We start from the raw sequence: 23,554 nt of genomic DNA, 5'->3' as shown, positions 1-23,554 counted from the left end.
AAAAAAAAAAAAAAAAAAAAAAAAAAAAAAAAAAAAAAAAAAAAAAAAAAAAAAAACGTTTTTAGTATTTTTAAGAGATCAAAAGTATAAGCATGCATGGAGCATCTATGATTACTGTTCTTTTGCTATAAATAGGATTGAGAAAGTTTGAGAATATAATCTACCTTGCTAAATTTTCGGAGTTCTCGAGCATCGACACCACGGTATCCTTCGACAAGATCCTCTTCTATGGCTTCCATAATAACAGCTGCTGCAATTTCCTTGGTAATATCACGGATGCTACAAACAAAAACAAGCTCATGAAGCTTCTCACTTTCTCATCTCAATCAAAGAGAAGTATTTAAACATCAAATTAAGATGATGACTTACCTAGAAATTGATGGATAAATAATGCCTTCGTGGACTTCATCTTCAGTCATATATGCAGCAAGGCTGTTGTCACAAATGGAATGACAAAGAATCATTATTGTAAGAAGCTGTTCTGTTAATAATTGAATGAGAAAGTTCAGATTATATCTTGTAGTTGCCATTTGTCATACATTGTAAGATTGCATTATTTTGTTTGCTCTAAAATTTGCATAAACAAAATGTGATCTACAAAAACTTGAAAGAACAGAAGCCTTACCACTCAGCAGCAGCCTGCAGCATGCCATCAGATACAATAGGAGCGCCAGATAGAAGCGTACCGAGCCCAATACTACACAAACATGCATCCACACATATCATAAACCAAACCTAGAGTATCATAAAATATTCTCTTTATCGCCATTATAATGTGCAATTTGGCAAACTAACCCTGGGAAAAGATACATGTTGTTTCCTTGGTTGCAGTGGCCAATATGACCATTCCCTGGAGAATATTATAATTATATTAGAGTAATTTCTAAAAGAACGTAAACAAAAGAACATGTTGAGGATTGTTGGGAGAGAGTCCCACGTTGGCCAACTAAGAGGAAGATCATGGGTTCATAAGTAAGAAATACTATCTCCATTGGTACGAAGTCTTTTGGATAAACCATAATCAAAGTCATGAGAAGCTTATGCACAAAGTGGACAATATCTTACCATTGTGGATGTCCGTAGTTTCTAACCTAACATTTAATATATTTGAACTCATAAAAATAGACAAAAAGACAAGTCGTGTTATAGTTACTATTAAAATTGTTATTGTTAGCCTTATGAAGATAATATAACTGACTAAAGTCTCTATCTTGATTTGTTTTCGCTTATTAAGAAAGAAATTTCACCCAGAAGTAACATTTTTGCAAAAATAATTTCTCAAATTATGGATGCATAATGAAAACAGATAGGGATTAATAAAACGGATGTTGTTTGAAACAGGATGTTCAAGCTAAGTAGACGTTTAAAAGTGCCTCCCAATCTCGCTAGTTTCAAGAACATAATTTCATGCTGAATGCATCCAAAAATTTCCTGTATTCAAACTTTTACTCATTCTTCCAACAACTTTTACAAAACAGATCCGAGAATGATATTCTTGCGCTTAATTTTTTTAGAAACATACCTTTTGTTTTAGAAGCTTAAAACAGAAGAGAAAAGTATTAAAGCATATGACAAATATTTTACATACCAAAATCAACATCCTTGAATGGGCTTCCACTCGCAAATATGACGTTTTCACCCAAGATTGAGAATGCTTGTTCAGGAGTGCACTCGGCTACATGAAAAAAATTCTAAGAATTAGCAAGCCGCTGAAGGGCGAGATTTGTGACCTATGCATAGGTAGAGAAATCCATAAGATTATTCAACTGTACCATTTGTTGTAGGATTAGACATGGCAAAAATAGCCGGTCTTGTAGCTGTTGATCCTTTAAGAGCCTCTAATACCTAAACACAAGTTGTATAAGAAGAGTAAATTTCACAAAGTTTCACATTTGGGTGATTGGTAACATTTATTTCTTAAATCCTAAACTATGCACAAAATAACCAATTCAGTTACATTTTATTTCATTTAGATTTGTCCTATTCTACATCATCTTTTTTACTTATTTTGTTCACTATCTTATGTTTCTATTTTCAGCAGCATCTTTTTAAGTCCCATGGAGGCTCCACAGAATATGACCCATGTTTGCATAAAACAAAAGGTAAAAGATATGGAAATGGAAATCTTCCATTTCTCTTTTCCCCTCTTTCTCCATCCATTGCAGGTAGTACTTATAGTGCTCGAATCGCTAGAATTCTAATAAATTTTCGGGCACAAATATCTGAAAAAACAGTCGGTTCGTAATCACTTGAAAAGAAAATACTAAGGAGACAAGTGCTTAATACCTCCTTTGTGAACAATCCACCAACGGCAGACAATCCCAGAAGCACATCAGGCTTCACTTGTTGCACCTAATATTAACATTTTCAAGGAAATGACAGAAAATAAAAATATGTCCGATAAAGTGACAATAGAATTAAGATACTGTAATTAAATAAAAATAGAAAACTCACACTGAAATAAACTAACACGAGAATGATAGATAATTTCAATGCACTAATGTTCAACTTGTTAAAAATGCATGTATACATTCACTAACCAAATACACCCTAATTCTCAACCTAGAGAATTGAACCTCTTACTACCAAGCACCCTTACAGGGTCACTCATTGAACAGTTCATTAACCTAACAATGAAATTATGATGCCTCAAAAGATGGATTTTTCCGGCCATAATTATTTAAGCTCTCCACTCAAATTCCACCTTTCTAAACAACTTTCAGTTTCTAAATGTCAACGTCAAAACAAAGATAGTAGTGGAGATAAATAGTAAGACATAATTATTTTATGCAAAAGTAGCTATGAGCCTATAAGTAGGGAGAGTACAGACCACTTCCACTAGACTTGCACCTTCCCTCAATCCTTGACGATTAATTTCCTTGACCTTTCTTGCAAATGGACTTGCATCTTGATCAATATTTTCTCGTTCCTCTGTGATCAAACCCTGACAACGACCAAAAAAAAAGGAAAAACAATTAACAAAGATATGAAAAGTTTGATCCCACATCACCCAGGTGTTATTGACATACCATGTACTCTTCTACCCGTTGAAGGATAGCAACATGATAAACTTCAGATTTAAAGGAAACTTTCAATTTTTCATTCTTCCAAAAAAATCGTTAAGTGGCATGGTTATAATTCTAAAAGACCAAAACATAGTAGTCTTGTACTATATTTACTGTTAGCTTTTAAGTGTAAAAACTTTTAGCTCAAGAATTTTAAATACAAAGAATGCCTAGCGGTTGATCACCTGGGCATCTACCACCCAAAATTGGCTTCGAGCAGCCTCGAATGCTGATTCATTGTTTCCCAACATCCTTGCCATGGTTTTCCTTGCCGCGTTTAAAACCCCAATTCCTGCACTGCATCATTAAAAGAAATAAGCCAAAACTTGCCAGATGAAGGAACGGGAAGACCTAGGATGTAGAAGATCATAACATGAGTGATTCAGCGGATTTGGATTCCTATATATTCACTCATGTGGTGAGTTTTAACGTCTACTAAAAACATGTGTACTAGTGTCAATTGTTAATAAATGGAACAATCGGCAGAAATCAAGTTAGAACGGAAGAGCAAGATTATAGGGCTGGAAGTATTGTATGCATAACAATTTAGCTAATGAATAAAGCTAAAAACCATTTTTTGTACGTTCCGCTAAAAGAAACAAGGCTTGGGGCACTATGAACACTATCATCATACAAAATTCTAAATTTAATCTTATAATGTCAGATAACACCAATAGGAATGCAACTACCTTCCAGCACCAGCAACAACAATCTTTTGCTTTGGAAAATCAATCATCGGTCTTCCTTGTGCTCTCACAGCACCTAAAAGTCCGGCAATAGCAACTCCTGCCGTTCCCTAGAAACAATTTGATATTGAATAGTTAGTGTTGGATAATCACGGTCCTTAATGTTGAGCGATAAACATAGCTTTAAGAATTAATATGCCCCTTGCTAACTAATGTTACGCCCTTAGGATCTAAACAAATATGTATATATCATCTTTATATAAACCAGCAAGTGTGTTTTATATGAGCCACCATAAACTTTTTTTAGAAAGAACGCATACATTGAAAACATACTAATCTAAATAGCTAAGTCCAAGAAATCAAAAATAATAAATAAATATTTAAAAAAAAAAAAATCTGTTTTCTATAAAAAGAAATAGCTAAAAGTTTAAGAAAGGAAAATGTCAAATAAACCTAGACAAGTTAGCATATCAGTATAGAACAAGAATCAATGTAAACATGGCAGACTACTGGGAAAAGGGAAAAACTAAGTAGAAGAAGAAAGGAGAGAATGGTCAACCTGAACATCATCATTAAACATTCTGTACGTATTTCTGTATCGTTGCAATAACTTAAATGCCCATTTGCTCTGGAAATCTTCAAACTGTTGAACAATTGAGTATTTATTGCATAACTTAAAAATGTAATATAAAATAATAAAAGAAGAAAATTCAATTATTTGACCAGAGTAGCAGTTGAAGTACTTGAACAATAACATGAGGCCAGCGAGTAAACACAGCCTCCATGAATTCATCAATAATGGCCAAATATTCATCACCATCCAATCGGTTTTGTTGCAATCCCAAATCTACGGAAAAGAATAAATTCAATATGCTATACCAAAAAAAATCAAAATCTAGAGCATGAAAGCTTCATCTCGATATAGCTTTAAAATTGTAATTGGCAGTTTTAAAGATGTGGAATAGTCATTAAAATTTGAAAACTAAACCAAGCTAGAGAATATCGATCAATTTATGGATGTTTTGAATATGTTGATCCATCTGAAAACAATATAACAATTTTTACAAGTTATAACAATATAACAATTTGGTAGCCAAACTCATTTGAATGAATAACGTCCCTATTTTCATAAAACTTCGGAAAACGATCTCATTGCAGAATTAAGCGTCAAGTGAGCTTCATGCGAACAATTTTCCTATAGCATTTTGTGCATACTCTTAATCTCAATTCAAACATGAGGCATGGACGGGTATCAAACCAAACCAAGTAAAAAAGAGATTTTATATATACTATAAATGGTTTGCTACCAAATTGTGGATTTTGTTTTTTATTATTAGTATTAAAAAAATCAAATCTTTGTTAAGACACTTTTCTGAGAGAGAGAGAGAGAGAGAGTGAGTGAGTGAGTGAGGGGGAGAATTCAGCACAATATCCAACTAATAGCATGGAAGCACTTACATAAGGGGTCCTTCAGAAGCTTTTCATTGTTGGTTCCAACATCAATCATGACTGGAAGCACCTATTGTGATTTAAATAAGCATTACTAATTTAAGAAAGTATTCATAAACTAGAATTAAAAAAACAACTTATTGATCAGATTTAATCTTCAAAGCAATTAAAATCTTAAGGAAAAGTGAATCCACCACAACAAAAGCACAAATTAAAGATGTAAACACATGAAGACCTCAAAAAAATTTAGTGTTTGATAATCGTATAAATGCACATCTTTTTTTTTTTTTTTTTTTTTTCAATGCTTTGTCAATGAGGCATGTGATGTGAATTTGTAAGGATTCCATCTCTGAGGGTTCCTTCAGCCATGCATGAGAGATAGATAGATGGAGCATAAAAGAGAGTGGAATAGCATCCGAGGGGATGCCATATCAACTATAATTACACTCTTCATGCAATCTTGGATGGCCTTGTTTAACTCCAGCTTTTGAACATGAATATAAAGGTTTTCAAACCAATTAATAAATTCCGAAACATAACCAGCTACATGGTAATCATGCTAGGGAACTAAACACATAAAAGATCTAGAAGCAAGAACCTACCCTCTGAGGATTTATCCCGGCAGCAGCAACATATAAATCCAGCTTCCCAATTGCAATCCCAATCCCGTGAACTCCAAGATCTCCAAGACCTAATATTCTACTTCCGTCGGTAACAACAATCATATCAACCTGCAAAAAAGTTATTGGATTTTCAATTTACTTTATATGCAGAGTTACAGTTCCTAAAAGTGGAAACTATTTGGCTTCTGAACAATTTGAATTGGTTCAATAAATTGACTGTTATGAGCATCGAAGATACATGAAGAAAACCTGATCAGCAGGCCAATTATAAACCATAGACATCATTTCTCCTCGATCTTCTGCACTGAAATACATTCCCCTTGGCCTTCTAAACAAGCCACTATAATTCTGACAAACGAGACCTACAGTTGGTGTATATACTATAGGTGCATACTCCTCAATGTGAGCAATCAAAACCTATCAAAGACGCATTTAATTAGATGACTTGTGATATGGCATATAAATCATATGAAAAATAACAGCATTTATCAAATCCTTTATTACAGTATAAGCAAAAATACAAGTACACTGAAAGGAAACCACGTGAAAATTTGTTATTTCAAGTTTTCAAGATTAATTTAAATGTGATGGATGAACAGCTTTAAAATTGAAGCACTTCTAATAAATTGTGAAATTGCATTTTGTCGAAGTAGAAAATGGGAGATGTCATCAAACACATTTAGCAGACAATGTCATCAATGTTTTAAAATTTTGCAGCAAATTCAATTCTTCCTTAAAAAAACAGTAATAAATAAATCAATAAGCACGGTCCAAGAGATCTCTTCTTAAAGCAAACATAAGAAAACAGAATAACCTAATGAAAATTTATTTTATTCCATTCGAAGAAATGTCCTTCCCCTTCAGTGGTCATGAATACCCAGTATTCGTAAGCATAGATCTATAAAGCAAACAGTACCCAGTATAGATCATAAATTCATAGCAAGTCAGTAAAAACTCCTTACAATTTTGTACACTAATAGATGAACTATCTAAACTCACTTTATAGTACATCGTCTCATTTCTATCATGCAATCTATTCAGAATGCGCCATTTGGCCAAAGCATTTGGATCTGAAGGCCCATCTCTTGCTTGCACTTCAAGCCTCTTCAGGTCAACCACTGTAAATTATCTAGAGTTATGTCATGTAGAATGAAGCTACATAAATTTTGTTTCTTTAATTATAAAAGAAGTCGTGACAAGAGGTACAAGGAAACTTTTGTTGATCTCACAAGCTCAAATACAATATCAATTTTAACGAAAAAGATGAAAAGTTGAAGCTGCATATTATCTAGAAGATAAATTTAAGAGTGTAAACAGCAAGAAATTCAATGAAATGTAAATTGAGATACAACCTATAAACTCAGAGAACAACTATAATATATTACTGAAGGAATGTTGCTCAAATATTATTGGAATGAATTCAGAGCTGCTATATTGAAAGTGCACCAGTGATGACAAGAAGGATAATCTTGCTCAATAATAAAGAGAGATTTTGCTAAAAATCATTCCAAATTTTCTTTCTGTCATGCTTGCACACTCTCTTAAGACATGTAACGATGTTGAAACCATATCAAGTAACCGGCATCAATGTACAAAGTTGTTTCTAAAATTCCAAGATGAAAAAAAAAAAAACCAAGATTTTAAGGTAATGCTGAGAAATATATAATAAATGGTCTTTGATTCACAATGGCTCCATGAGAAATTAAAATCTTAATAACTTACTAAATCGTTCAATTTGCTGCTCTGAAGACATTACATTTGGTGGAAGAAGTCCTCGAAGATCAAGCCGGTCACGTTCTGTCATTGTAAAGGCAGTTCCCTACTATGATGATAACAAAGAAAGGAGGTCCATAAATGATGCTTTTTACCAAAGAAAAATAAGAATCCAAACATTAAGAAAACTAGCTCCAAATACATTACATTCAATTTTCGAAGTCCATAGTAGTTTTGAACTTCATTTAAGGATGAAAGTATATACGAGGAGAATTCGAAAAGAAAAAGGTGTTCTTCAAAGTAAAACATTTCTATTCTTTCCATGATATGAAGAAGTCATGAAACGTAACAGTAATAGAAGTTGGTATTTGGCTATCTTCATTTCATATCAATATGTACAACATTTCTATTCTTACCATTTTTTCATAGGAAAAATCATAAAATACAATTAATATATGTTAGGATCGATACCAGTTGTTAGGATCGCACAACAATGCACACGCTCGATCTAGATGAACACAAAGAGAAGGATAGAGAAGAGTTGCAAGGAGAACTCTGGCTAAAAGGATTTTTTATTGATGACTTCAGGCATGTACAACAAGAGAGTACAGAGAATAGAAAAGTACATTTAAGAGCTTTACTGGACGGGATATATATATGGTTCAGTCTACTAAATATAGCTTTACCAGATTTAACCATCTACTATATATAGCTATGTACCATATATAGCTTTACCGGATATAGCCATTGACCAAGCTATAAATACAGGGAGCAGACTCCATAACTCAACAATTCTCCCACTTGGAGACTGATCCTACACCATACCAATTAGGGCTTTGCATAGCTTTAATTTTCCAACATCAACACATTTTGTCAACATGTCTGCTGGATTCTTTGCACCCTCTATCTTCTCCAAACACATATCGCCTTCTTCCACTAACCTGCGAGTGAAATGGTACCGTCTTCTAATGTGTTTTGTTCTTGAATGATAGACTGGGTTTTTCACCAACTGTATGGCACTCTGACTATCTGTATAAAGGATCTTCTTGCACTGCTTCCGGCCTAATTCTTCTAGATAGTCTGTCATCCATATCATCTCCTTTCCAGCTTCAGCTATGGCCACGTACTCAGCTTCAGTAGATGAAAGAGCAACGCATTTCTGAAGCTTAGACATCCAACTCACTGCTGTTCCATCTATAGTGTAGATATACCCAGATGTGCTCTTGCTGGAGTCTACATCTCCACTCAGATCAGCATCCACAAAACCTTGCAGAACTACTTTGCCATTGCCATAACAAAGTGTAGTATTGGATGTACCTCTCAGATATCTTAGAAGCCACTTCACAGCTTCCCAATGTTCCTTCCCTGGATTTGCCATGTACTTGCTAACAACTCCCACTGCATGTGTTATGTCAGGTCTAGTGCAGACCATAGCATACATCAAACTCCCAACTGCAGAAGCGTACGGAACTGATGCCATGTGCTCACGTTCCTCAACTGTCTTGGGAGATTGCCCCTTTGACAATTTAATATGATTTGCCAAGGGGGTAGTCCTGGGTTTAGCGTTATTCATCTTGAATTTGGACAACACCTTCTCAATGTACTGCTCTTGGGATAGATTTAATGTGCCAGCAGATCTATCTCGAGAAATCCTCATCCCAAGGATCTGCTTCGCTGCACCTAAATCTTTCATCTCAAATACTGAAGACAAGCTTGCCTTCAGGTGGTTTATCTCCCTCATACTTGATCCAGCAATTAGTATATCATCCACATACAGGAGTAGAAACACATAAGAATCAGTGTATTTCTTGAGGTAGCAACACTGATCCTTTTCACTTCTGTGGAAACCACTCTTGCTCATGAAGGAGTCAAACTTCTTGTACCATTGTCTCGGTGCTTGTTTCAGTCCATACAAGCTCTTATTGAGCTTACACACCATGTGCTCCTTGCTTGGAGCTGCAAATCCTTCGGGTTGTTGCATATAGATCTCCTCGTCTAGATCTCCATGTAAAAATGCCGTTTTTACATCCATTTGCTCAAGGTGCAAATTCTCCGATGCAACAATACTCAGTAGAATTCGGATAGTAGTTAATTTCACAACTGGAGAAAAGATCTCAGCATAATCAATGCCTTTTCTTTGTGAATATCCTTTAACTACTAACCGAGCCTTAAACCTCCTTCTGCCATCTGGTTCAACCTTGATTTTGAACACCCATTTGTTCAACAGAGCTCTCTTTCCTGTAGGCAACTCAGTCAGCACCCACGTATTATTCCTTTCAAGTGAGCTCATCTCATCATCCATGGCTTGCTCCCACTTAGTTGAATCTTCCACTTGTAGGGCCTCATCAAAGGACTCTGGTTCTCCTTCGTCAGTCAGCAACAGATAGTGTAATGAGGTTGAATATCTGTCTGGTGCTCTGGTAGTTCTGGATGATCTTCTCAACACCTGTTCAGGTGCAACTTGCTCCACGTCTGGTTCTTCAGCAATAGGATCAGCCACGTCTGGTTCTTCAGCAATAGGATCAGGAGTTTCTTGAGCTTCTGTTGTACCATCACTGTGTGAATTTTCTTGCCACTCAAATTCAACTCCCACTTGCTTCGTAGTCTCAGAGTTTATCTTCTCTCTGTCCTTGTACATGACATTTTCATCAAAGGTCACATCACAGTGTCTTAGGATCTTCATATTTTTCTCATCCCAAAACCTATACCCGAACATGTCAGAGCCATAGCCTATGAAGTAGCATTTCACAGCCTTAGCATCAAGCTTATCTCTCTTCTCTGGATCAACATGAACATATGCAGTACAGCCAAAGGTTCTCAAGTGAGAGTACTTGAGTTCTTTTCCTGTCCATACTTCTTCGGGCAATTTGAACTTCAAGGGTACTGACGGCCCTCTATTAATCAAATATGCTGCTGTGTTCACAGCATCAGCCCAGAATGCCTTTGGCAATCCAGAATGAATCCTCATGCTTCTTGCTCGCTCATTCAAGGTTCTGTTCATCCTTTCTGCAATACCATTTTGTCTTGCCTTACCGGGAATTGTTCTTATTAATCTAATTCCCTCAGCTGCACAAAATGTTATAAACTCTGATTTGTTGTACTCTCCTCCATTGTCAGACCTCAGGCATTTGATCTTCAAGCCGGTCTGATTTTCAACTTCAGCTTTCCACTTCTTGAAGGTGGTAAACACATCTGACTTATGTTTCAGAAAGTAAACCCATACCTTCCTGCTGAAGTCATCGATGAAGGTGACGTAGTACCTTGATCCACCAAGTGATGAAACTGGAGATGGTCCCCAGACGTCTGTATGGACCATTTCCAACCGCACTTTCTTCGGTTCTCTGGCAGCCTTTGTGAAACTAACTCGTTTCTGTTTGCCCATAACGCAGCTCTCACAAAGACCCATATCAACAGATTTTAAGCCTTCTAAAGCTCCTTTCGCAGTGAGCATCTTCATTCCTTTGACGCTCATATGTCCAAGTCTATTGTGCCATAGACTTGAATTGGAAGCACTCTCAGCAGCAGCAGTCATGTTTATACACTCTGCAGTAGTGTATAAGGTTCCAGATTTTGTGCCACGCGCAACAACCATGGCCCCCTTCACAATCTTCCAGGAACTCTTTCCAAACTCTGCTGCATAGCCTGTGCTATCCAACTGACCAATAGAGATCAGGTTCTTCTTGAGACCAGGAATGTATCTGACATCTTGTAATGTCCATTGATTTCCTGCTGGAGTTTGTATGGAGACATCTCCCTTTCCTTCAATCTCCAAGGTTTTATTGTCGGCAAGATACACCTTCCCGAAATTTCCTGATTTGAAATTTCGAAACAATTCCTTACTTGGAGACGAATGGAACGATGCACCTGAATCCAAAATCCAGGATTCAGCTGGGCTATCCACACTAAGGATTAAAACGTCCTCAGCATCTTCTGTTGTGTATATAGAATCATCATCATCTTCAGATTTATGATTCTGCTTCTTCTTTAGCTTTGTACAATCTGTCCGAAAGTGTCCTTTTCCCCCACAGCTCCAACACGTTACGTTGGGTTTGTTTGGAGATTTTCCCCGGTTCTTTGATTTTGAACGCCCATGTTTGTTTGAGCTCTTTGATTTGCTTCTTCCCCTTCGATCAACACTGAGAGCATTGCCTGATGAATCTCCAGTTTCCCGTTTGCGAATACTTTCGCTGAGAACTACATCTCGAATTTCATCAAACTTCAGTTTATCAGATCCTCGGGAACTGCTGATTGCGGCAACAACAGTATCCCATGACTCGGGTAAGGATGACATCAAAATCAACGCTTTAATTTCATCTTCGAAATTAATTTCCACCGAACCCAGTTGACTTATGATCATATTGAATTCATTTATATGATCCGCAACACGTCCACCTTCAGACATCTGTAGATTGAACAATCTACGCATCAAATACACCTTGTTCATAGCCGACGGTTTTTCATACATATTTGACAGCGCCTTCATCAGATCTGACGTTGTCTTCTCCTTGATGATGTTAAACGCCACGTTTCTGGATAGCGTCAACCGGATCATCCCTAAGGCTTGTCGATCCTTGAGCTTCCACTGTTCCGTGGTCATGGTATCCGGCTTCACCCCCAACAGAGGTTCGTGAAGATCTTTCTGGTACAGATAATCTTCAATCTGCATCTTCCAGAAACCGAAATCGGATCCATCGAACTTCTCAATTCCAATCTTTGAACTTTCCATCTTCACAGATCGTGGTGAATTTTGCCTTGCTCTGATACCAGTTGTTAGGATCGATACCAGTTGTTAGGATCGCACAACAACGCACACGCTCGATCTAGATGAACACAAAGAGAAGGATAGAGAGAAGTTGCAAGGAGAACTCTGGCTAAAAGGATTTTTTATTGATGACTTCAGGCATGTACAACAAGAGAGTACAGAGAATAGAAAAGTACATTTAAGAGCTTTACTGGACGGGATATATATATGGTTCAGTCTACTAAATATAGCTTTACCAGATTTAACCATCTACTATATATAGCTATGTACCATATATAGCTTTACCGGATATAGCCATTGACCAAGCTATAAATACAGTGAGCATACTCCATAACTCAACAATATACTCACAACCGGGTGCTTGAAGATATCAAAAAAAACAAAAAAACAAAAAAACAAAAACAAAAAAAAATTATGGCGGGTAAGATTGTTACTTGTGGCATCTCTCTTTTTCTCTCCCGCAAAAGCCTAAATATTAAACGATCATTTAAAAGTAAATAAATAAATTCAGGAACGATCGTACAGTACCCTTTAATTTCAGCCAATGACTGGTTCATACTTTCAAGCACCATATAATTAACTAGAACTGTATAATCACTGATCTAATAACCTTGAATCGCAGCTAACTTTGTCGTGCCAACCCAGTACTCAGCAGTCAGTACAGCTTATAAAAGGAAGCTCTACCTTATATAACTAAACTAACTCTTCACAGAATTACCCCAACTGGATCGAGTATCCGATGGCAACATTTGGATGCCAAGAGTCAAGAACCAGAACAATTGTCAATAGTCGCGTAGAGAGTTCGAGAACTCATCAATCAATTTTAGTAGTAGTTGATTCGTTTGTTACACAGTTTCCAAGTGTAATCGTTTTCGCTGCTTAATTACAACAAATAATTGATGATTCCTCTAATCTTGACTTAGAATACAGATTATCTTCGCAGATCACTGGAGTAAGCACAGTCTCCAATTAAAAAAACGATGCCAAGTACCGCATCTCACAAGAATTGTATTAGACCGAAAATACAGACTACAGAATCAAATCCGAAAAGAAAGGAGAGCAAAATCGAAAGAGTAGCGGAAGACTTACTTTGTTAAACCACGGATCGTGAAGAATATCGAGGCTACGTTTATGAATAATGGCAGGACGATGCCCCTCGCTGGTGGTGAAGGATCTCGCCTGAGCCAGCGCCGGAATACTGTTCGACATCTGGTAGTGAAGCTTCAGGCGCTTCATAAGCGAAGCAGAGAGAGAATTCCACTTCGTCATTAGCTGATTTCAATGGCTTCTCCACAAAATCTGGCAAGCTTCCAACGAAGAACAGCTTTCGCAAGTGATATTGGGCAAGACTGAGAGCAGAACAGATTGAGAAGACAGTTGTAAATATCTATAATTAATAAATTTGACGTAGAAAGAATGGAATAGTCAATTTCGGTAGGAACATTTTCCAAAAAATAAATAATCTATTAAACTAATAAATTAATAAATTAATTTCTTACTTTTATTCATAAATTTATTAAATTAATAAATAATCTATTAAACTAATAAATTAATATACTATTCCAGCAGTCGGATTGGGCTTTAAATCCGCAGCCATGTAGTGGGCTGCCCTTGGGCGGAGGCCCACCACAACCACCAGAATAGCACGTGCCAAAAGCGTGATGACCATAGGGGCAAAAATAAAAAATCCCAAACTTTTGTGGTCAGGATTTCAATTCATATATAGTTGGAGACCATTTATTGCAAATACTTAAATCATCTTTACTCAACCAACGCATTCATGATCTCATTATTGCTCCTTTTTCCCATTTATTTAAAAAAAAAACTAAATTATTTATTTCGCAAAATTGCAGATAAATATGGTAATTTTTCTCTTTAATAATTTATTACTCTAAATACCTTTTAAAAATGTTATCTTACGCGTTGAATGGTTGGATGATGAAAGTCTCACGTTGGCTAATTTAGAGAATGATTATGAGTTTATAATCAAAGAATATTATCTCGTTTGAGGCTTTTTGGGAAAGCCCAAGCAAAACTATGAAAGTTTATGCTCAAAGTGGACAATATCATACCATTGTGGAGAGTCATGTTCGTTTAACATCAATAAATTATAAAATATTTATACCATATAAATTTTTAGAGTGAAAACAATATTTTATTTATTTAATAAATAAATATTTGGGTGAAATTACCTAACAGGGTCGCTTTTAAAGTGTTATTTTCCAACAATTGCTTGTGCCAAAAGCATGGTAGAATTGCCCCTACCGAGCATTTAAGTTTTATTTTATTTTTTCCATTTTATTTTTTCCCCTAAAATCAATTAAAAAATATTATTTATTTATTTAATGTTTAAATTTGGGTAGCTGAGTTTGGTTCTATGTTCATGTTCACACTCATAGCGCACTCGAAAAGAAAAGCAGTTTGCAATTGATTGCCGCTGTAAATGGTCTTCATGTTCATATTTGGTGACTTACAGATAATGAATCTTTTTTTTAAATATTAATATTATATATATAATATTGTAATTAATGTTATTATTTCTTTTAAGTTAAAGATTTAAGATGAATATGGAACAATTATTTAATATAAGGTTTAATATATTAGTCACTTTGCTTCATATTTGACACATTTTAGTTTTAAAATTTTTTTATTGTAGTTTTTAAAAGCAGCCTAATTTCTACCATTGTAACTAATTGGATGTGACATATAAATTGTTGATTTATTTGGTGGATGAATAATAATAATTATTATTATTATTTCTTTTTGAAGCTCCTTGGTAGGTTAGATGTCAAATACCATATCATATTTCATTTAATATTATTAACAAACTATGGTTTCTATTATATATATATATATATATATATATAATTCGAGCTATAAGAAAATAAATCAAAAGCGATTCGTGTAGTATCGACGAGTAAAATCGGAACAATTTCAACCGTGAAGACAGGGTTATGGGAGAGCAAGGGAAACATCGTGCTACTAGGTGAAGCAGTAGACTATTATACTCGGCGACAACCCAGTAGCCAAAAATCTCATCACTAACTTACACTGTGACTCGAGTCGCGTAAGATAAGAGCAGCCTCAACTGTGAAAACAGGGTTGTGGGAGAGTAAGAGAAACATTGTGCTACTAGGTGAGGCAGTAGACTATTACACTCGACGACAACCCAGTAGCTAAAAACACACATCACTAGCTTACACTGCGACCCGAGTATCACGGGACACGTGAAATCCCGTGCAAATTAGCAATGACCACTTTGTAAGATAAATACTTCTAGGTGATCGATAGTGAAGTAGTCACGTGAAGGAAGGTTGAAAGAAACCGCAGGAGAAAGCCGTAAAAACAAGTATTGACATCGATAAATTGAGTTAAATTAGATTTATTAGTCATTTAATATGATTTGATCGGTAAATTCTTTTAATATTAATTTATCATAACTCAATAAAATTTAATTTAAAAAATTAACTAATTTAAAAGCAAAAGGCAAATAAGATAAAAAATAATAATAATAAAAGCCGAATAGATAGTTGCATTATTTAAAAAATGAATCGTTGTCAAATAAAGGAAATTACAGCCAAAGTTGCGGAAACAAACAAATAGTCATATTTATTTTCAATTAATTATTATTATTTATTATTTAAATGACATCCGTCCCGTCTTTCCTAAAAAGCATAATCCATTCATATATAAATAATTACTATATCCCAACCGGCGTCTCTGTCCTGTGAAATTTTGATTCATTCTTCAACGAAGTTTCTTCCTCCGCTTCCTCTTCCTTCTCGCCCTCCAAAATGCTCCGGTACAAGTTTCCGGCAATCTATACGATCCGCCATTGAAACACGGCCGCCTGATTTCGATTTTGCCGTTTCACCAGTAAATGAGGTGCAGGAAGCACCACTCCGACTTCAGCAGCAGCATCGGAGTCTGTGCTTCCTGTTTACGGGAACGAATTTTTTCCGTCATCGCCGATCAGGAACAGGCGGAGAACCAATCGGAACTCGGTTCCGGCGGTATTCACGAGGCGGATGTTCCTCTTCCGCCGCCGCTCGTTTCTGATGATCAGAAACCGGATGAAGATTTGTGGAGTAATCTTGATCGTGAAGGTAATCGCCGCCCTCGCCATCAGCGATTTTATAGTACTCCGCAAATTGGACCAAATTATAGAACGAACAACAGTGCGAATACTACGTTCGTCAGTATAGGTTCTTTCGATCGGAAGCAGAGGAGTACCAAATTATCGCTCTGGTCCAAGCTTTTTAGGTCTAGATCCGAGAAATTCGAGAAGAATCATCGAGAATCGCACGGTCCGGATTCGTCTTCTTCATCGTCGTCGTGGTTCTCGACGATCTTCCATGGCCGTCGGATTAAGCAGCAATCGAGTCTTTCGACAGTCGATGAATCGATCGCCGGTGTTGAACGGAGGCGTTGCCAGGGAATCGAACGCGGAATGTTGCCGGTGACGGTACCTGACTCCGATGAAGAATATGAAGGCCTCGATCGTTCTCCAGTATCTCAAATGTTTCAACAGTCTCCAATGGCGGCTCCTGGATCGGCGAAACGCGGGAGATTAAAGCACAAACAGAACGTTTCGGCATTCGCATTTTGTTTGAGTCCACTCGTACGAGCAAGTCCGAACCGGATTTGGAACCAGAAGGTAGCCGCTCCGGAAGCTTCCTTCTCCGGTAACCTCAGGGTTCCGGCGAAGCCTCATCTCTGTGCGAACCGGTCGAGAAAGATAGCGGACTTCGGAAGAGTCAATCACAACCGTTGATATCGATTACCGTTGACATTTGACCACAGGATTGATCGCAATGGTGATACATTTATCAAAAGTACGATTCTACCCCTCCTAAGATTTTTAATATTTTTCCTACCGAGTGAGAAAAAAACCATAGAGCGTCAGGGATTAGTTTCTTGGAATTTTGGATATATGGAATATATATATATATATATTTTTACTTTTAATTATATAAATTATAATTTTAATTCTCAAACTTTTATAGATTTATTATTTTGGCCAATATTTAAATTTTAGCAGTTCAAAACACATTTTATTTTAATATACATCTAAATTTATTTTTCATGTTTTTTAATAAATCTTAAAAAATTTCGTATATATGATTTTTCTTCTATAAATTTGAAAGCCTAAAAAATTGTTATTATTATTAAATTAATTTTAATGAGAATTAATTTCAAAATACATGTTTTTAGATGCAATTATATGTTAAAAAAAATAAATGTCTAAAACGAGGTGACACCTAAAGTTTAGTGTTCGTAACATAACTTACCATAAGAAGTAATATAGCCTTCGATATGTGTATCCACAAAGAAAGTGGTGTATTATATGTAGCCATGTGGTAAGCTGATTGTAGACGTAGGCAGTGGTGGAACGCTTAGGAGGATTTAATTTGGTGTGTTACGCTCACGCATAACTTAATAAGTTGATTGCATTTTATTTTGATTAATGTTATCGACCTCTCTACTTGGCTAGTGGGCCCTCTCGATCGTAGGGACTTCACTCCATCTCATTAATCAACGGCCAGAAATAGTCAAGACTCTTTTCATCGCCTATTCACGTTGGTCACCTGCGTGTTTGAATTCTTAAAAAAATGTCTAATCAATCTAATTTCGTCTATAATAAAATTATGACCTAACTATTTTATTTAATTGTTTAAACTCTTTAAAAAGCTATGCTTATAAGGGTAAATAATATCTTAATTGTCGATTTATTAGTGCATTTTTTTTTATTGTCACGTGATTTTAACTATCTTGTTTGCTATTATTTTGATAGTTGCTTGAAATTGTTAGGTGTGACGGTCTTAGAATCGTGGTATAACATCATATCAGATGAAAACGACAGTTTTAGCTTATCCCTCGTTTTTTGGAATAGGTGGGGTCAAACTATCCGTATGTAAGATATTAATTAGTAAATCATCTACTGAATTATGTTCAAATTGATCATAAAACTTATATGGTATATATATAGAAACTTTCGAATCATTATTTGTATTTGTTTTTTATTTTTAGTTATTATTTTTGTAATAATAAAGTTCAATATGTTATTAGAAGAGTATGATTGCGAGATCATGGTGATAATGACATAAATCATATGGTTTTTAGATAATTTATTTACATTTATTATTATTGAAAATCATTAGAATTAGAAAAATGTAGGTTTACCTTTGTGCCATGGAAGAATGACTTCGACATTGGTTGGATAGCGCCAATGCCAGCTTTATTATATATATATACATACACACATACGTGTATATATGTAGATGTTATCCGCTTTGACTTGTTACGTATTGTCGTCATCCTCGTGATTTAAAAACGCATTTATTGGGGAGATATTTTCACGCCCTTATAAGAAATATTTTATTTCTCTCTCCAACCAATGTAAGATCTCATACAGGGTACACACATACATTACGTGATGCTCTTAGCTATACATTGCTATAAATATCAATACACGCATGTATTTTACACGATACTCGTACCTATAAGTAATTATCAACATGGATACACACAAATTATACGATATTACCACAACATTGTTGTCTAATAAGGCGGCTTATAATTATTTTAAATTAATGTTACATAATTCTAATAATGTGTTTAGTTTTATAATAATGTTTTTTTTTAGGCTCGGATTGAATTAAATGTGAAAAATATTATATAGTTGAGGTAAGAGTGAAAAAAAATAAATAATAAAAAGGAAAAAAAAGGGAAACCTAAAGCACGTGCTTTGCGCGTGCCAAATGACTTTCCCCTTGTATTCTGTAATGGATAATTAATCAGTTCCTAGTTCGAGCGATTAAGTCACCGCATAGAGAGAAATGGCGCTGAGGGCAGCCGTTCTTCGCCACGTTCGAGTTCCAGTCCAATTCTTAGCCCTACCTCGCCGGGGAAGCCAGCCTCCGTCGTGTGCCAGTGGATCGCTCCGGCTATTTTCATCGCATGATGATCACATAACCAAGGAGGAGGTCATTGAGAGAGTTCTCTCGGTTATCAAGTGCCATCCGAAAGTCGATCCGTCCAAGGTGATTCGATCTTATCTCTCCTTTTTTTCACTTGCTTTCTTAGCTGATTGCGTGGGATTTTCGACTCTGTTGAAACGATGTTTGTCGATTTAGTAATTGCGGGAAGAATAGGTTGGAAGTGTAGAAGATCTTAATATGCCGATTCAATCATTTCTTGTTCTGATATGCGATCGGTTTCTAGGGTTTGGACTTATTTCCGGTGAGTTCTGAATCGTTTGCTTGATTCAATTTCCCATGCTTTGTCTCTGCGAATTCGTAATTGAGATTCTCTGTGATTTTCTCTAAATTGATTGGTAGAAAGTCGCGACGATTTATTCCCTGATAGAGCATTAACCTAGAAAGTGGCTCTTAATAATTTATGCTGTAATGTCATTCCATTTTCATACTCGATTCGGTGTTTCTGGAATTTTTACTTTTTTCGAGTTTTGGTCGATTGCTGTATTGCACACAATATCTCTCCCTTCATTTATGTGGGTTGCTTGGTTCGGTTCACTAGTGCTAACAATTGACTTCTATACTTAATGATTTCGTGCACTTTTTAAGAACTCTGGCGTGGATTGAGATTTACCTCCTCATGACCTGTGTTGCATTCTTAACATATTCCCGAAAACCAGGCTATGCCATAGTAGATATTGCACACCATTTTGAAAGATTCCCAACAACCAGGCTATGCTATAGCTAATATGATTTACATTTTTGAGCCAAACTCGATGGTTAGGGTTGATCGAGGCCAGTAAAATGGACAATATGGCATACATTTCAACACACACAAAACATTTGGTTCACATCAATAGAAAATTCCCCGACACCACAATCTCGAACCCAATCATTCATCTTCGGTTAATCTCATTGTAGTTTAGCTCGTTAAAACAAATACTCTCAGCCAAATAGTTAGAAACTCAGAACGTTGAATCCTCACCTTAAAAAAATCGTTATTGAAATTTTAGAAACCGAATTCAAGTCATAGAATCAAATTTAAACTATGCTCTAGCCATATCGATTGAATTAGAACTCCTAAGATCAAACCAATCAAATTTAAACTATTTTAACCAAACCATAAAGACCAAATCCGTAACTTAACCTATATATATCAAAACATGAACATAAACATTAGAAGACAAACCACTCAATGGTCGTTAAAAACATGTCGTAGACATCATACCTTAACCAACATAAACATAATGTTCATATCAATTTCTCCATTAAAGATTTTTTTTTTTTTAAAAAAACACCCTTTTAAGATTTTTAAAAAGAACAAATGCCCGCCGGTAGATATTGTCCATTTTAGTCCGTTACGTATCGCCATCAACCGTGACATCTATTCTCTCATTGTTTTATGGTCACTTCCAAGCAGCATCTCTTTCCTACTCAACTTCAATTAAAGCTTGGCTGAACTGTTGCTTGTTTATCTGCAGGTGAGTCCTGATGTTCATTTCCAAAAAGATTTGGGTTTAGACAGCTTGGACACTGTGGAGATTGTAATGGGTCTGGAAGAGGAGTTCAAGCTAGAGATACCAGACAAGGAGGCTGATAAAATAGATTCCTGTGATCTCGCAATCGAGTACGTTTACAACCATCCAATGTCTAGTTGACAAAGTATTTGCATCTCTCTCTCTCTCTCTCTCTCTCTAGTTCTATTTTGTTATTCAGTGAAAGAGTTTTCATCTCAACATTGTTGTTTTGACCGTTCTTGGGTTCTTGTTGAGAGTTGATATCCTTACTCTGTGATGGAAAATAATTGCAACTGCATGGAACATAATACATTCGGTCCAGACAAATTTGAATATCTTTTCACCCTGCTCATATGTTTTGCCCTTTGACTAAGAGGAGGCTAGAAACCATAGCTCTGAATCTCAAGGAAAATCGAATTGTTTGTTTTAATACTCCATAGCTTGCCTTGTTCGAACCTTGCTCGAAGTTTGCCCTTTATACTTACTATAGGTTAAATTACGAGTTTGATTCATGAACTTTCTAGTTTATAGTTAAGGAAACCATAGCTTGCCTTATGCAGTTGATACTCCATAGCTTGCCTTGGAAGCATGATCTTCATACTTGGTTAAATTAGGAGTTTGATTTATGAACTTTCTGGTTTGTATGTTTGTGTTGTCTCTTAATGGTAAGAAGTTCCTTAACAGATCCTTTAATATTAAGAAAGGCGTCTAATAGATTCGTTAGTTTAAAAAATGTTCCATGTTAGGAACTTATTAGGCACCTAATTGAAAGTTAGGAGACTTATTAGACATAAAGTAAACTTTAAGAGTCGATTACCAACTCTTTAAAGTTTAAGACCTATTAGACTAAATTTATAATTTAACGAGGATGATTTGTTTTATGCTATTGGTGCTTTGGTAGTTTTTGCTTTGAAGCATCGTCATTGGAATGGATCGTATTGCAATGTTTATGCATGTAAACCAACTGGATGATGCTTGCTTGAAATGCTTGACTTGTTCATTTTGTATGGAACTTGTAATGAATTGCTTCCCTAGTTGGATGTGTTTACGTGTATAGGTCTACACTTTTGTATCGGCTTGAATCTTCGACCTCAAAGAAAACAGTTTACGTCAATTAATGACAAGTTATGCTTGTTTAGGTTGTACTTTTGCAGTATAATAAGTGAAGTACGAGAATTTGAATATTCGATCTCAACAAAAGGAATATATGTTAATGATTGTTGTTAGGTTCACTTTGACCCGTTAGACACAATTTTGGTTGAGTTTCGGGTGTGACTTGTGATCGAGTTGTTTGGTCTAGATTATTATTTGATGATTGTGATTGAAAATGTCGTCAAATGTCTAAAAGTTATCAATTATAATGTCGAGTTTTAAAAATTCACTAACTAAAATAAAAAATTTAAAAGTTATATTTTGATTAGTATTATTATCGAAGGAATAAAATACAAATTACACACACACAAATATTTATTAATTTATTTAAAATATTCCAATTCTTAAATTCATGAAATGAAATTTAAAATTCTCAATCGCACTATACAAACCACTTCCTACAACTGTTCAAGGACGCATGTTGAGAATACAGAGCGCAATGGCGGTTAACTCGAACGCATCGTCATTCCGCTTCGTCAATGGCGAAACTCCGCCGTCCATTTCCTTGAAGCCGTCCTCACAAGTCGTAACCGCATCCATAACCGAACTCAACTTCACGTTCACCTCTTCATAGCGCTTCGATGCGTAGTCCGCCGCCGCATCGCGCACCGTTGCTTTAACGTCGGAGTAGAGCTCTCTACAATCGCTCAGCCGCGGCCTCACGTAAGAATCCAGCGACGGATTCTTCTTCTTCTTATTCTTCTTCAGTAAGCGCTCGATGTACCGCCGCGTACTGGTCGCGTTCCTTCCGATCAACTCGATCGAGATCGCGCCGAGTTCGTACAGGTCCGCCATGTCGCTCGCGGGAGCGGCTGCGAGAGATCGGAGACAGAAGTCGAGATGGACGTTTGGATCTTTCGCGGCGGAGATCTCACAGGTTCGTGCAACGACGTCGTTTGCCACAGTGGAGTTGAGATACAAGGCGACAAATAAGGAAGATGCGAGCGCGATGAAACGGTGCGTATAGTTACAACTCATTTTTAATTCAAACAATATTTGAAATTGATGAATGGAATGGGTTTAGTGTGGGTTTTTATAGGAGGGGTATTTTCATTTCATTTATTTATAATTTTGGAATAATGGAATGGAAATTGAGTGATGGGAAAAAGAAAGGAACGGTGGTTGCTTGTGGACAACTGGAGATTTGGCCATGTTCATAAGATAAAGTTCAATGATGAGATTAAGAAGACATAACGTGGAGGAAAATCGGATCCAATTTGTTGTCGATTACATAAGCCTTATGCTCGGTTGGAAGATTAGGATTGAATCTTTGAAACTCACCCATAATCCTCGTGTCGTGTCCATGATTCTATAGATTTTGAACTTCCATCGAACAATTATGAGAAATGATCGTATATTAGCGTTGATGATTGTTGGGATGAGTCTTACATTAGCTTATTAAGGGAATGATTATGAGTTCATAAATAAGGAAAATATTGTCTCTGTTAAACCGATGCGTTTTGGGAAACCGAAGTAAAATCATGAGAGTTTATACTAAAAGTAGACAATATCATACTAGTGTGGAGGTTCGTGATTTCTAACATAGTATCAGAGTCATGTCTTTAATTTAGTAATATCCATAAAATCCTTAAGTGTCAAATAAATGATGT

At 36.0% G+C, this 23,554-nt stretch overlaps 4 protein-coding genes across 5 annotated transcripts in view; 2 read left to right on the top strand and 2 right to left on the bottom strand.

Moving 5' to 3' along the window:
- LOC111791420 (NAD-dependent malic enzyme 1, mitochondrial) overlaps positions 1–13,688 on the bottom strand; it is a 14,419-nt gene extending 731 nt beyond the window's left edge. Inside the window, exons 1-18 of one of the 2 annotated variants that reach the window (XM_023672749.1) lie at positions 13,388–13,688; positions 7,546–7,642; positions 6,823–6,941; positions 6,073–6,240; positions 5,803–5,931; positions 5,210–5,270; positions 4,495–4,598; positions 4,311–4,394; positions 3,755–3,861; positions 3,251–3,362; positions 2,831–2,944; positions 2,287–2,352; positions 1,773–1,845; positions 1,589–1,675; positions 796–850; positions 626–697; positions 370–432; positions 165–279 (exon numbers count right to left, since the gene is read on the bottom strand). In XM_023672749.1, the coding sequence (XP_023528517.1) occupies positions 165–279; positions 370–432; positions 626–697; positions 796–850; positions 1,589–1,675; positions 1,773–1,845; positions 2,287–2,352; positions 2,831–2,944; positions 3,251–3,362; positions 3,755–3,861; positions 4,311–4,394; positions 4,495–4,598; positions 5,210–5,270; positions 5,803–5,931; positions 6,073–6,240; positions 6,823–6,941; positions 7,546–7,642; positions 13,388–13,567 (1,806 nt within the window). In that variant the 5' untranslated portion in view covers positions 13,568–13,688. Of the gene's footprint in view, positions 1–164; positions 280–369; positions 433–625; positions 698–795; positions 851–1,588; positions 1,676–1,772; positions 1,846–2,286; positions 2,353–2,830; positions 2,945–3,250; positions 3,363–3,754; positions 3,862–4,310; positions 4,395–4,494; positions 4,599–5,209; positions 5,271–5,802; positions 5,932–6,072; positions 6,241–6,822; positions 6,942–7,545; positions 7,646–13,387 lie in introns of both variants that reach the window. The other variant, XM_023672750.1, reaches the window with a different exon arrangement.
- Positions 13,689–16,178: 2,490 nt separating this feature from the next.
- Positions 16,179–17,072, top strand: LOC111790307. Its single transcript, XM_023671166.1, has one exon. It carries the CDS (start codon positions 16,179–16,181, stop codon positions 17,070–17,072), a length of 894 nt encoding a protein of 297 aa, XP_023526934.1.
- A 2,011-nt stretch (positions 17,073–19,083) lies between these two features.
- Positions 19,084–21,144, top strand: LOC111789873 (acyl carrier protein 1, mitochondrial-like). The gene is made up of 2 exons (XM_023670585.1): positions 19,084–19,341; positions 20,757–21,144. The coding sequence occupies exons 1-2, from the start codon at positions 19,138–19,140 to the stop codon at positions 20,931–20,933; spliced, it is 381 nt and encodes a 126-aa protein (XP_023526353.1). The 5' UTR covers positions 19,084–19,137; the 3' UTR covers positions 20,934–21,144.
- Positions 21,145–22,256: 1,112 nt separating this feature from the next.
- Positions 22,257–22,954, bottom strand: LOC111791368 (putative invertase inhibitor). Its single transcript, XM_023672671.1, has one exon. The coding sequence runs from the start codon at positions 22,920–22,922 to the stop codon at positions 22,353–22,355; it is 570 nt and encodes a 189-aa protein (XP_023528439.1). The 5' UTR covers positions 22,923–22,954; the 3' UTR covers positions 22,257–22,352.
- Between the last annotated feature and the right edge of the window lie 600 nt (positions 22,955–23,554).

Source organism: Cucurbita pepo, chromosome LG03 (genome assembly GCF_002806865.2).
Source record: "Cucurbita pepo subsp. pepo cultivar mu-cu-16 chromosome LG03, ASM280686v2, whole genome shotgun sequence".
NCBI lineage: Eukaryota > Viridiplantae > Streptophyta > Magnoliopsida > Cucurbitales > Cucurbitaceae > Cucurbita > Cucurbita pepo.
The sequence above is the reverse complement of the archived record's forward strand: the minus strand, read 5'-3'. Positions and strand labels throughout refer to the sequence as shown.